At 44.9% G+C, this 15,005-nt stretch overlaps 1 protein-coding gene across 2 annotated transcripts in view; it reads left to right on the top strand.

The window, feature by feature from the left end:
• The window catches only part of pald1a (phosphatase domain containing paladin 1a), a 67,262-nt gene that overhangs the window by 13,707 nt on the left and 38,550 nt on the right, over window positions 1-15,005 (top strand). The window contains exons 2-10 of one of the 2 annotated variants that reach the window (XM_060939125.1): window positions 3,179-3,349; window positions 4,021-4,123; window positions 6,625-6,804; window positions 6,923-7,087; window positions 7,186-7,346; window positions 11,265-11,340; window positions 11,440-11,606; window positions 12,076-12,172; window positions 12,359-12,463. In XM_060939125.1, the coding sequence (XP_060795108.1) occupies window positions 3,192-3,349; window positions 4,021-4,123; window positions 6,625-6,804; window positions 6,923-7,087; window positions 7,186-7,346; window positions 11,265-11,340; window positions 11,440-11,606; window positions 12,076-12,172; window positions 12,359-12,463 (1,212 nt within the window). In that variant the 5' untranslated portion in view covers window positions 3,179-3,191. Of the gene's footprint in view, window positions 1-3,178; window positions 3,350-4,020; window positions 4,124-4,859; window positions 5,261-6,624; window positions 6,805-6,922; window positions 7,088-7,185; window positions 7,347-11,264; window positions 11,341-11,439; window positions 11,607-12,075; window positions 12,173-12,358; window positions 12,464-15,005 lie in introns of those variants that run through there. The other variant, XM_060939126.1, reaches the window with a different exon arrangement.

Below are 15,005 nucleotides of genomic sequence, written 5' to 3' on the forward strand. Positions count from 1 at the left end.
TGTGTGTGTGTGTGTGTGTGTGCGCGATCAGACTGGGTGTGGCACAGCTGCTGATCAGGGCATTACTCTCTGCTCTGTAATTTTTTTTTGTTCAGAAACTTTTCTTTTCTCTTTCTCTGACTCTCAGTTTGCGGATCGTAAACTTGCTCCTGAGACGTTTGATGTAAACAGTTTAGAACGCAGTGTCACGTGACGTGATCATGTGACTGCTTTCAAATCATTTTCACTGGACAGAGATTTTCCAAAAATGCTGGTCATGTGAAAGGGAATTTTTTTTCGAAAATTGAGGAGTAAATACTAATATCTGTACACATGTGGGCGGGGCTTGAGCCACTGTATCGGGTGAAATAATTAGCATAATGAGATTGTGTTTGTTTGTAAAACGCTCGGATACAAATGTGTTTTTCTCGTAATGGACTTGTATGAAACACAAATCTCCTTCCTTTTAAACCGCGTTGAGGCGGCAGATGCATCCTGCTGTGATGAGCTTCTTCCCTTCCTGCTGTGTGTGTGTGTGTGTGTGTGTGTGTGTGTGTGTGTGTGTGTGTGTGTGTGTGTGTGTGTTATAGTAAAACACTGAGTGACAGAGTGGTGTGATGAAGCAGAGTTCCTGTTAGCTTCATGTTATCACCCCAAAGTTGATTATTTTCCTCTAACAGCATGACCCCAAGTGTTTTATTCCTCTGACACCACAGCAACATTCCAACAATTACAAATGTTTTATTTATTAAAAAAGACAAATTTTTATCTGCTTCTAGTTTCATTTAATGTTGGTGAAACGAGTTAGTTCCTGCTGTCACTTACGTTATAGCAGCTATAAACAGTCGGTCCCTCAGCAGCCTCGCTTTACTCTCTCTCTTAAAGTTATACAACAAAAATCACAGCTTGTCATCTTTTGTTCCAGAGAAACCGCAAAGAAGTGTAAACTCCTCCTCTGTCCGGGAGACATCGGAAAAAATTACAGCTTCACGTCTTACTGTTACACAGCGCTGACACTGGAGACTCCTTCCAGAAACGATACAGAAACATGTCCTTGAAAACGGGACACATTTTTAATACAGTTACACCCCAAATCAGAAAAAGTTGGGATGGTGGGGAAAATGCAATAAAAAAAGAAAGCAGTATTTGTAAATGTACTTTGACTTGTATTTCATTGCAGACAGAATGAACCCGAGATATTTCATGTTTTGTTGGTCAACTTCATTTCATTTGTTAATCTCCATCCAGTCCTGCGTTTCAGTCCTGCAGCACATTCCAAAAAAAGTTTGGGCGGGGCAAGTTAGGGTGAATAATGAGGTACAACAATTAAATAATGATGTGGTGTCAACGGGTGACTGGAATCATGATTTGGTACAAAATCAGTCTCCAGGAAAGGCCAAGTGTTTGAGGAGTAAAGACGGGCCGAGGATCTCCAGTTTATCAACAATGTCATTAAACCATTCAAGGAATCTGGAGGCATTTCAGTGAGTAAAGGGCTCCAGCCGAATCTGAACCCCCGTGATCTCCGATCCCTCACTGCATCAGGAACTGTCATTCATCTCCAGCTGATAGAACCACATGGCCTCGGGATTACTCTGGAAAACCTTTATCAAGCTACAATACGGAGTTACATCCACAAACACCAGTTACAACTTTACTGTGCTAAAAGGAAGCGTTATGTTAACTGTGTCCGGAAACACTGTCGACTTCTCTGGGCTCGGAGGCGTCTGGGATGGACCATCACACAGTGGGAACGGGTATTGTGGTCAGACGGATCAGTGTTCAGGTCTTTTTTTGGAAGAAATGGACACCATGTGCTCTGAAGAGGAAAAGGACCATCCAGACTGTTAGCAGGAACAAGTCCAAATGCCAGGGTGTGTCATGGTATGGGGTTGGGTCAGTGCTCTTGGCAAAGGTAAAGCCAGTATCTCACTGGGCTGCAACAGCTTGCGACAAATTGCGAACATCATTCATGAGAGAGTTTCAAAAGTGTCTTGAAACATTCGCGGGGCTTCTCAATTTCCTCGCATGAGTCGCAAAGTGTTGCTCCTTCATCGCTGAAATTTTGAACATGTTCAAAAAAATCTCTCAAAATAGCCGCAAATGCGTCACTGGTGTCGCAAAGCCGTCACGAACCCTTCTCAAGTCAGTTTCCGTGAGACAGGAAGTGCGAGAACTGAATTTGCGTATTTTATCGCAATTGCGGTGTCTCCAACTAGTCGCAGGCTGTCGCAGCCCAGTGAGATACTGACTTAACTTACACTTCTGTGATGGAGCATTAATGCAGAAAAGTCCACTGAGATTTTTGAGCAACATCTGCTGCCTTCAAGACGACGTCTTTTCCAGGGAGATTTCAACAAGACAACGCAAAACCACATTCTGCTCACATTACAAAGGCGTGGCTGTGGAAGAAGAGGGTGTGTCCCCTCTGTCCCCAATAGAGAATGTGTGGAGAATTTAGAAATGATAAATATGGCAGTGACGACCCCGAACTGTTCCACACCTTCAGACCTGTTTACAGGAAGAACGGGACAAAAATAACACCTGAGACACTTCAGCACTCGGAGTCTTCAGCCCATAAACAGCTTTTAAGTGTCGGGAGAAGGAACGGGAACATTATACACATTATACACATTATACACATTATAAACATTATAAAGCGGGGAATACTTAGCATCACAACTTTTTTTGAGATGTGTTGCAAGAATCAACATTGAAATAAGTGTTTATTTTGAAAAAACAATAAAATGAGGTCAAACATCAGATAATGTGCTGTTGTGTTGTTCTGAGTGAAATGCAGGTCAGAGATTATTTACAAATCACTCTTCTCAGGTTTCATTTCAATTTCAACACTGTGTCTCAACTTTCTCTGATTTGGGGCTGTATATGGAATTAAAACTTGGACACGCCCCTGTGAATGAGCCGTTACTATGGAAACGATAACATATCAGAGCAAGTGCATGAATATAACCCTGCGGTACAGTCAGAGCTGCTGTTAGAGAGAATTAATCAACACCTTCTGACCAATCAGAGTCCAGAACTCAGCAGCGCTCTGGTTTCATTAATAGTGTCATGAAAGTTTGATTTTTATTTTAAATTTATTTTAATTGAATGCAGTAGAAATGTTTTAAAGTATTGTGATTATAAAATGTGTGTGTGTGTGTGTGTGTGTGTGTGTGTGTGTGTGTGTGTGTGATAGCTGCTAGTGGAGCATGGGTACAACTGCCAGCGCTGCCCCTCCACCACAGTCTGAGGGTTTCCATAGCAACACCATGACAGACAGCAGGCAGCCACTAAGCCCCGCCCCCTTTATCCACAACAATAGAGCCAAATCCATCATCACCAATAAAGTGGCTCCAGTCGTTATCACGTATGTAAACACACACACACACACACACACACACACTCACACACACACATGTTAATCTTTCTGTTTGTGGTTAAATGCTGCTGTACTCACACTGACGTGTGATGTCACACCCAAACTCACAATGTTTAGTCTGTTTAATCGTTTCCTCTACAGGAAACACACACACACACACATTCTCTCTCTCTCTCTCACACACACACACACACACACACACACACACACACACACACACACACACACACACACACTTGTATCTTTGTGAGGACTCATTGACATACATTCCCCAACCACTGACCCTAACCTTAACCATCACAATGAAATGCCTAACCCCACCCCTTACCCCACCCCTTACCCTCGCCATAACCTAAACCTCATTCTAATCTGAATCTTAAAACTGAGTCTTAACCCTCAAACAGCCGTTTGAAGAAGTGAGGACCAGACAAAATGTCCTTACTTCCTAAAAATGTCCTCACTCTGGGGAAAAACATATTCCAGTCCTCAATATAAAGCAAGTAAACACACACACACACACACACACACACACACACACACACACACACACACACCTATCTCATTGCTACTTCATTCAACTTTAATTTCCCTTCAATTTTAATTTTTTTGGTTATTTGTGTGTGTGTGCGTGCGTGTGTGTGTGTGTGTGTACTTTACAGCCTTAATTGCAAAGAAGAGTTTCAGATCCATGATGATGTCATCAAAACGAATTACACACTGGGACGCATTTCTGATAACATGCCTGAACACTTCTTGGTGCAGGTACACACACACACACACACACTCAGTTTTGAGAGAGAAGCAGGGTGTGTAGCGGTGTTGGTGTGTGTGTGTAGATGTTGAGCCGAGCTTTAGCGCCTGTGTGCTGTTTAAACTCGTTTCCTGTAGGGCTGTTGTTTAAGTGTGTGTTAGCATTAGCATTAGCATTACATGTGTCAGTGTGTCGTCCTGCAGTGAGGTGATGGGGGGGTGAATGAGGCTACTGATTTGTGCTTCATCTCACCGATCGTGGAGCTGAAAATGGACCTCGGTGTGGATTTAATTCATCTCATTATCTGTAGCCGCTTTATCCTGTTCTACAGGGTCGCAGGCGAGCTGGATCCTATCCCAGCTGACTACGGGTGAAAGGCGGGGTTCACCCTGGACAAGTCACCAGGTCATCACAGGGCTGACACATAGACACAGACAACCATTCACACTCACATTCACACCTACGCTCAATTTAGAGTCACCAGTTAACCTAACCTGCATGTCTTTGGACTGTGGGGGAAACCGGAGCACCCGGAGGAAACCCACGCGGACACGGGGAGAACATGCAAACTCCACACAGAAAGGCCCTCGCCGGCCCCGGGGCTCGAACCCAGGACCTTCTTGCTGTGAGGCGACAGCGCTAACCACTACACCACCGTGCCACCCTGTGGATTTAATTATCTAATTAATTATTAAAGGTGAATGTAAAGATTATTTCACTGGAAATCCATTTCTGCTGAATACTTAATAATTTAATCCTGTAACCATGACCACAACTCTTCAGTCTAAATGCACAGCATGGTGTTTACAGGTAGCCATAGCAACAATTAACAAATAGCGGCTAATTAATGTATTGTGGGTGGGGTTAAACAGAACAACAGGAAGTTTCTCTTTTCATATATTGTAACTAAGGGGGAGTGAGACAGGTTCAGTGCCTCCATGTGGTTCAACTGCACAGCAGGTGTTCTGGAAGTGAGACGACGATGATGATGATGATGATGATGAGATGTTCTTCACCTCCACCTCATCCACATCTTGGTGTCCATTTTGTCATTAATCACCGTGATGAACCAACCTGAGACAAACTGTTAAACACTCAGAGAAAAGGACACGTCCTCCACAGGACTCCTGAAACACACTGGAATACAAGTCAGTTTATTTGTATTACATTTTTAACAACCGACACTGTCACAAGCAGCTTTACGGATAATAAACATTTTAAGCATATGAATTAATAAATTTATCCCTGATGGTGAAGCGTGAGGTGACGGTGGTGAGGAAAAGCTCCCTCAGACATCATGAGGAAGGAACCTCAAGAGGAACCAGACTCTAAAGGGAACCCATCTGCATCTGGGTGATAACAGACAGCGTGATTATAAATAACTCACTTCTCTAACTGTGTCCTACAGAGTCGCAAAGTACAACTGCGTAACCAGGAAATTCATTATAGTTTAACAGGAAGTCTGTTTTGTTGAAGTTATCAACTGTTCACTGATGGAGACTTGAGTGTAAAACTGTTCATGACGACTGCAGTCCTAAAGTTATCATGGGGATTGGAGTCCGAAACCATCGGAGCAAAACTGTAAGAGTCTAGAACGTCTTCCAAGCGCGACTTTCGACTGTCCATATGGGGGGCCGTCCTCCACAGGAGCGATGTGTTGAGACTCCAGCCAGAAGTAGGGCATCAGGATGGATCAGGCAGGTCTGAGGAGCAGGAGAGGTTCAGCACCACTGGTGAGAGAGAGAGAGAGAGAGAGAGAGAGAGAGAGAACACAGGTTGTTAGGTATACCCAGTGTCACCTAATGGTTAGGAACAGTATACATATTGCACTGAGTACAAGCAGGGACTCCGGCAACTAACTATGACAGCATAACTAAAAGGGGAGAGCCAGAAGGTAACACAGGCATGAGGGGCCCTGGGACATAAAGCAGCAGCCACTACACCGTCAACAAACTCGAGTGAGCAAGCGAGTGGGGACTGACAGCATCCATACATCCCAGTTTACCAAAACACTCTGTCTGAGGATCCTCCAGATCTACTCCTTTACCTCATAAACACTCTCACTGCTGCATTCTGAACTAACTGGAGCTTGTTTATGCACTTATTGGAAGGCATTACAATAATCCAACCTGGAGGGAACAAAAGCATGAACTAGTTTTTCCGCGTCGTGTAGTGACATTAAATTTCTTATCTTAGCAATATTTCTGAGATGAAAGAAAGCTATCCGGGTGATGTTATCAATGTGAGTTTCGAATGAAAGACTGGGGTCAATAATCACTCCGAGGTCTTTTACTGCTGCACGTGAAGAAACAGAAAGGCCATCCAGAGTTACTGTGGAATCAGAAAACTTACTTCTAGCTGCATGTGGTCCGAGTACAAGTACTTCAGTCTTGTCAGAGTTAAGCAGGAGGAAGTGGGTTAGGGTTTGGACTCACACTGGAACACACACTGTAATTCACTAACACACATTGTTACACACTAATACACACTGTGAGGTGCACTTCCTCCTCAGGGCTCCTACTTCATGGTGTTAGATGTGTTTGGAAAAGTGGACGTTCTCAACACAACTGCGTCATGCGGCGCTCCAAACTTCCGGCAGGTCAGAGGTGATTACCCAGTGTTTGGAATGGGTCAGCCCAGCCTGGGTGGTTTCAAAAAGGTCCTGTACACCCTGCAGAGCCGAGGGCACGAGGTGAGACATGACGATTACAGATGAATGCTGGGTAAAAGGGGGGAGTCCATTAAACATGCTAATGAGGCTAACTGGACAGTTATATTCCCTTCCCTTTTCTCTGTCTGTCTGTCTGTAGGAGGTGATAGTTTTCTGTCTAAGGGAGGAGCCGGTTGTGTTCCTGCATGTGGAGGATGATTTTGTTCCATACACTCCAAGGAAAAAGGAGAACCTGCACGAGAACCTCCAGGGCCTGAGTAAGAACATTCATGTGGAGAACCTGGAACTCAACATTAGGAAAGAGGTGACAACACACTGTAATGCAAGAATACACACTGTAACACACTACACACCTTACACACACTGTAGCACATTAATACACACTCTTTTTACTTTTTTTAGCTGCATGACTTTGCCAGGCTGAACGAGAACACCTTCTACGTCTACAACAACATTGAACATTTTAAAGATGAACCTCAGAGGATCACCATCACCTGTGAAGAGGACATTCATGTCACTGAAGAGGTTTACAGGAGACCTGTTTTCACCATGCCATCATACAGGTCACAATCTTTACACACTGTTTCATTATGATTACAGCCCTGATTCCAAAACTGTTGGGACGCTGTGTAAAACAGAAATAAAAACAGAATGCAATGATTTGCAAATCCTTTTCAGCCGATACACAACTGAATACAATACACAGGCAATGTTCAAACTGATAAACTTTGTGTGTGTGTGTGTGTGTGTGTGTGTGTGTGTGTGTGTGTGTTACAACCTTAATTGCAAACAAGAGTTTCAGATCCGTGATCCAAAAATGTTGGGACAGGGGGCAATGAAAGACTGGGAAAGGTATGGAATGATAATTAAAAAAAAAACACACCTGTCTGGAACATTCTGCAGGTAAACAGGTTCACTAGAAATCGGAAAGGTTGAGTCATTCACAGGTTAAGGACAGAGCGAGGTTCACTACTTTGTGAAAAACTGCATGGGCGAATAGTTCAAGAGTTTAAGAACAATGTTTCTCAAAGTGGAATTACCAGGGATTCATGGATTTCACCATCAACAATCCATCATATCATCAAAAGATGCAGAGATTTCTCTGAATTCTCTGAAGATAAGGGTCAAGGCCAAAAACCAACATTGAACACCTGTGACCTTTGACCCCTCAGTCAGCACTGCAACTCACATGATCGTATAAAGGACATTACTACATGGGTTCGGGAACACTTCGGAAAACTGTTATCATAAAGATAGTTCATCACTGCATCTACCATGCACAGAGAAAGCCATAAATCAACAACCTCCAGAAACGCCAGTGAATTCTCTGGACCTGAGCTCATCTGAGACAGACTGAGGCAAAGTGAAAAAATTTCTAATTATTTTTGGAAATCCTGGATGTTGCGTCATCTGGGTTACAGAGGAAAAGGACCATCCAGATTGTTACCAGCACAAAGTTCGAAAGCCAGTATATGTGATGGTATGGGGGGGTGTTAGTGTCCATGGCAGGGGGAACTTACACATCTGTGAAGACTCCATTAATGCTGAAAGGTTCATACAAGTTTTGGAGCAACATGCTGCATCCAGACGACATCATTTTCAGGGATGTCCCTAGCTATTCCAGAAAGATGATGCCAAGCCACATTCTGCATGTGTTATAGCAGCAGGGCTTTGTAGTAAAAGAGAGCAGGTGCTAAACTGGCCTGCCTGTCTCACACTGGAAATGTGTGCTGCATTATGAAGCACAAAATACAACAAAAACCCTGCACTGTTGAGCAACTGAAGCCGTATATCAAGCAACAATGAGAGAATTTCACTTTCAGAACTTCAACAGCTTGTGTGTTCAGTTCACAAAGACTTACAGAGTGTTTTTAAAAGAAAAAGTGATGTAACACAGCGGTAAACATGCCCCTGCCACAACTTTTTTGGAACGTGTTGCAGGTATCAAATTCAGAATAAGTGTATATTTATATAAAACAATAAAATGTATGAGTTTAAACATTAAATATTGTGTCTTTATACTGTATGTAATTGAATATAGGCTGAAAAGGATTTGAATATCATTCCATTGTATTTATTTACATGTTACACAGTGTCCCAACTATTTTGGAATCAGGGTTGTAATACTTTAAGCAGTGATTGCTGGGTGCGGTCCAAGCAAAAATTGCAACTGCACCCCAGTCCCGAACCCCTGACTGCTCCCCGGGCACTCTGGTGTGGCTGCCCACTGCTCTGAGTGTGTGTGTGTGTGTTCACTACTTCAGATGGGTTAAATGCAGAGGATGAATTTCACTGTGCTTGAAGTGTGCATGTGACGAATAAAGGTTTCTTCTTCTTCTTCTTCTTCTAATTGCTGTCGGTGCTGGTATATTTGTAAATGTCTTGTCAGCAGGGTCTGTCGGTGGGACCTGGTGACGTTTGTTTAATTTGATTTATTTGGTAATGATATCATTCTCAGTCAGAATGATTGTCTGCTATGCTATATGCACATACCTTGTGTATAACATTTTCTTTTTAATAAAAGTTAGGCCATATGGACAGACAAAGGAACAGTCAAATAGTTGAGCGCCCCCCCCCCGTGGTCTAGTTACATTAAATTCACAGTCTCAGACTGACTGCACCAAATATCAAATGCTGCAGTCACAAGCTATCGGTCTTTAAGGCTACATGAGCAACGGCCACACCTTTCACCAGACTGTAACAGGAACACTACTGTACATATAGGGTTTTGCAAAAGTATTCACCCCCCTTGGTGTTTGTCCTGTTTTGTTGCATTACAAGCTGGAATTAAAATGGATTTTTGGAGGTTTTGCACCATTTGATTTACACAACATGCCGACCACTTTAAAGGTGAAAATTCTTGTTTTATTGCAACACAAACAATAATTAAGATGTAAAAATAGAAATCTGGAGTGTGCATAGGTATTCGCCCCTCAAAGTCAATACTTTGTAGAGTCACCTTTTGCTACAATTACAGCTGCAAGTCTTTTGGGTTATGTCTTTATTAGCTTAGCACATCTAGCCACTGGGATTTTTGCCCATTCCTCAAGGCAAAACTGTTCCAACTCCTTCAAGTTAGATGGGTTGTGTTGGTCTACAGCAATCTTCAAGTTATGCCACAGATTCTCAATTGGATTGAGGTCTGGGCTTTGACTAGGCCATTCCAAGACATTTAAATGTTTCCCTTTAAACCACTCCAGTGTAGCTTTAGCAGGATGTTTAGGGTCATTGTCCTGCTGGAACATGAACCTTCGTCCCAGTCTCAAACCTCTGGCTGACTCAAACAGGTTTTCCTCCAGAGTTGCCCTGTATTTAGTGCCATCCATCTTTCCTTCAGTCCTGACCAGCTTTCCTGTCCCTGCAGATGAAAAATATCCCCACAGCATGATGCTGCCACCACCATGCTTCACTGTAGGAATGGTGTTCTCAGGGTGATGGGTTTGTGCCACACATGGCATTTCCCATGATGGCCAAAAAGATCAATTTTAGTCTCATCTGACCAGAGAATCTTCTTCCATGTGTTTGGGGAGTCTGCCACATGCTGTTGGGCAAACTCCAAATGTGTTTTTTTTAAGCAATGACTTTTTTTCTGGCCACTCTTCCATAAAGTCCCGCCCACTCTGTGGAGTGTACGGCTTAAAGTGGTCCTATGGACAGATACTCCCATCTCCACTGTGGATCTCTGCAGCTCCTTCAGTGTTCTCTTTGGTGTCTTTGTTGCATCTCTGATTAATGCCCTCCTTGCCGGTCTGTGAGTTTTGGTGGGCGGGGCCTTCTCTTGTCAGGTTTGTAGTGGTGTAATATTCTTTCCATTTTGCTATAATGGATTTAATGGAGCTCTGTGGGATATTCAAAGTTTGGGATATTTTTTATAACCCAACCCTGATCTATACTTCTCCACAACTTTGTCTCTGACCTGTTTGGAGGCTCCTTGGTTTTCATGTTGCTTGCTTAGTCGTGTTGCAGAGTCAGGGTCCTTCCAGAACAGATTGGTTTATACAGACATCATGTGACAGATCATGTGACACTAATTATTGACTTATGAAGTGAATCGGTTGGAGCAGCTCTTATTTAGAGGTTTCATACGAAAGGGGGTGAATACTTATGCACACTTCAGATTTCTGTTTTTCGTCTTAATTATTGTTTGTGTCACAATAAAAAAACAATGTGCCCCTTTAAAGTGGTCGGCATGTTGTGTAAATCAAATGGTGCTAACCCTCCAAAATCCATTTTCATTCCAGCTTGGAATGCAACAAAACAGGACAAACACCAAGGGGGATGAATACTTTTGCAAGACACTGTATTGAAAGTTAGTCTGATGTGTTTAGTGAGTACGTTACTAATCATAACAGATTAAAGATAGTTTTCTTACTTGGCCTGATTTATGTCATATTTCTAAACTGTACAAATGAAATGTAATTTATCCGTGGTGAAGTTATTTGCGTTGTGTTGCGGATGGTGATGGTGGTCATGTCCTGCAGGTATCACCGTCTGCCGCTGCCAGTAGATGGCGCTCCGCTGGAGGAGCACTTCGATGCCTTTGTGAATGTGTTAAGGGTGAGCTCTACATATTCATTTTAGGGGTCCAAGCACTGAGTAACCCACCAACAGGACACGATTATTTTTACCATTCCAGTTCTTTCCGTGTGTCTGTAGGAGACGCCGTCTCTGTGTGTGAAAGGGGGTGGGGTCTGTCCTGCCCCTGCCCTGCTGTTCAGCTGTCAGGTGGGTGTGGGTCGTACCAACGTGGCCATGATCCTGGGGGCTCTGGTGATGCAGAGAGTGATGGGAAATACACAAGCTTCACCGTCGACACCCCCCCCGTAAGACTCTTCAGTTTATAATAACAGGAACAGATTAAAACTCCCTGCATTAATTCATAAGGCAGACAATTTACAGCATTGTCATGTGACTGATAAAATAAACTAATGCTTTAATTAAAGTAGTCAGTTAGTATTGTTTATTCGTGAAGCTGAATGTTTCGCTAATATTTACACCCTCTGACCTGAGATCTGCTGATAATGAATATTAAGATAATGTATTTAATTTATGTAAAAAAAGAAACTATTATTCGACTATAAATGTTCATTATGTATTATCAGCAATTACTGAATTTGTTTACATTCTGTAAGGTTTCATTCCTGCAGGTGATCAGGGTTTCGAAATGTTAACTCGTAATTTGTTGGGAAAAAAAACCTCAAAATGAACAACAGTGAAAATAGAAATAATGTTAACAATTATTTAAAAAATAAAATATAATAGAAAAATAAATTTCCTTGTTGTCTGTTCCAGTGATGAGGAAGAATCAAGCAGTGAGGTGAAAGTTCACTTCCAGGTCATTGAGAAACTCATCAGTAAGCTGCCTAAAGGTCAACAAGTGGTAGATGAGGTCAGAGGTCATCTTTAATAACTGTGATTGTTCAGGATACTGTTCTGCTGTAATGATTAGAACACTGTGGAACTGCAGAGACTCTCACTGGGTTCTAAATGTCAGAGACGGTGTTTATCACTGAGAGGAACAAACAGGAATAAAGTGCTCATTACAGATTGTTGTTGTTGTTGTTTGTGTGTTCAGGTGGACCGAGCCGTGACTCTTTGTTCTGAAATGCACAACATCAAAGATGCCATTTATGAGAACAAGAAGAAGCTGGAGGCCATCGCAGAGGATTACCAAACCCAGGTCAGAAAACCTGAAACCCCCCGACTCCTAAATTCATGACCCCTAAACCATGACCCCTGAACTGTAACCCCTCGTCCCTAATCCCTGACCCCTATTCCCTCACCCCAAACCCTAATCCCTGACCCCTATTCCCTCACCACAAACCCTAATCCCTGACCCCTATTCCCTCACCCCAAACCCTAATCCCTGACCCCTAATCCCTCACCCCAAACCCTAATCCCTGACCCCTATTCCCTCACCACAAACCCTAATCCCTGACCCCTAATCCCTCACCCCAAACCCTAATCCCTGACCCCTATTCCCTCACCCCAAACCCTAATCCCTGACCCCTATTCCCTCACCCCAAACCCTAATCCCTGACCCCTAATCCCTCACCCCAAACCCTAATCCCTGACCCCTATTCCCTCACCCCAAACCCTAATCCCTGACCGCTATTCCCTCACCACAAACCCTAATCCCTGACCCCTATTCCCTCACCCCAAACCCTAATCCCTGACCCCTAATCCCTCACCCCAAACCCTAATCCCTGACCCCTATTCCCTCACCCCAAACCCTAATCCCTGACCCCTATTCCCTCACCCCAAACCCTAATCCCTGACCCCTAATCCCTCACCCCAAACCCTAATCCCTGACCTCTATTCCCTCACCCCAAACCCTAATCCCTGACCCCTATTCCCTCACCCCAAACCCTAATCCCTGACCCCTAATCCCTCACCCCAAACCCTAATCCCTGACCCCTATTCCCTCACCCCAAACCCTAATCCCTGACTCCTAATCCCTCACCCCAAACCCTAATCCCTGACCCCTATTCCCTCACCCCAAACCCTAATCCCTGACCCCTATTCCCTCACCCCAAACCCTAATCCCTGACCCCTATTCCCTCACCCCAAACCCTAATCCCTGACCCCTAATCCCTCACCCCAAACCCTAATCCCTGACCCCTATTCCCTCACCCCAAACCCTAATCCCTGACCCCTAATCCCTCACCCCAAACCCTAATCCCTGACCCCTATTCCCTCACGCCAAACCCTAATCCCTGACCGCTATTCCCTCACCACAAACCCTAATCCCTGACCCCTATTCCCTCACCCCAAACCCTAATCCCTGACCCCTAATCCCTCACCCCAAACCCTAATCCCTGACCCCTATTCCCTCACCCCAAACCCTAATCCCTGACCCCTATTCCCTCACCCCAAACCCTAATCCCTGACCCCTAATCCCTCACCCCAAACCCTAATCCCTGACCCCTATTCCCTCACCCCAAACCCTAATCCCTGACCCCTATTCCCTCACCCCAAACCCTAATCCCTGACCCCTAATCCCTCACCCCAAACCCTAATCCCTGACCCCTATTCCCTCACCCCAAACCCTAATCCCTGACCCCTAATCCCTCACCCCAAACCCTAATCCCTGACCCCTATTCCCTCACCCCAAACCCTAATCCCTGACCCCTATTCCCTCACCCCAAACCCTAATCCCTGACCCCTAATCCCTCACCCCAAACCCTAATCCCTGACCCCTATTCCCTCACCCCAAACCCTAATCCCTGACCCCTAATCCCTCACCCCAAACCCTAATCCCTGACCCCTAATCCCTCACCCCAAACCCTAATCCCTGACCCCTATTCCCTCACCCCAAACCCTAATTCCTGACCCCTATTCCCTCACCCCAAACCCTAATCCCTGACCCCTAATCCCTCACCCCAAACCCTAATCCCTGACCCCTATTCCCTCACCCCAAACCCTAATCCCTGACCCCTATTCCCTCACCCCAAACCCTAATCCCTGACCCCATTCCCTCACCCCAAACCCTAATCCCTGACCCCTAATCCCTCACCCCAAACCCTAATCCCTGACCCCTAATCCCTCACCCCAAACCCTAATCCCTGACCCCTAATCCCTCACCCCAAACCCTAATCCCTGACCCCTATTCCCTCACCCCAAACCCTAATCCCTGACCCCTAATCCCTCACCCCAAACCCTAATCCCTGACCCCTATTCCCTCACCCCAAACCCTAATCCCTGACCCCTAATCCCTCACCCCAAACCCTAATCCCTGACCCCTAATCCCTCACCCCAAACCCTAATCCCTGACCCCTAATCCCTCACCCCAAACCCTAATCCCTGACCCCTAATCCCTCACCCCAAACCCTAATCCCTGACCCCTATTCCCTCACCCCAAACCCTAATCCCTGACCCCTAATCCCTCACCCCAAACCCTAATCCCTGACCCCTATTCCCTCACCCCAAACCCTAATCCCTGACCCCTAATCCCTCACCCCAAACCCTAATCCCTGACCCCTAATCCCTCACCCCAAACCTTAATCCCTGACCCCTATTCCCTCACTCCAAACCCTAATCCCTGACCCCTATTCCCTCACCCCAAACCCTAATTCCTGACCCCTATTCCCTCACCCCAAACCCTAATCCCTGACCCCTATTCCCTCACCCCAAACCCTAATCCCTGACCCCTATTCCCTCACCCCAAACCCTAATCCCTGACCCCTATTCCCTCACCCCAAACCCTAATCCCTGACCCCTAT

The sequence above is a fragment of the Neoarius graeffei genome, chromosome 14, assembly GCF_027579695.1.
Source record: "Neoarius graeffei isolate fNeoGra1 chromosome 14, fNeoGra1.pri, whole genome shotgun sequence".
Classification (NCBI taxonomy): domain Eukaryota; kingdom Metazoa; phylum Chordata; class Actinopteri; order Siluriformes; family Ariidae; genus Neoarius; species Neoarius graeffei.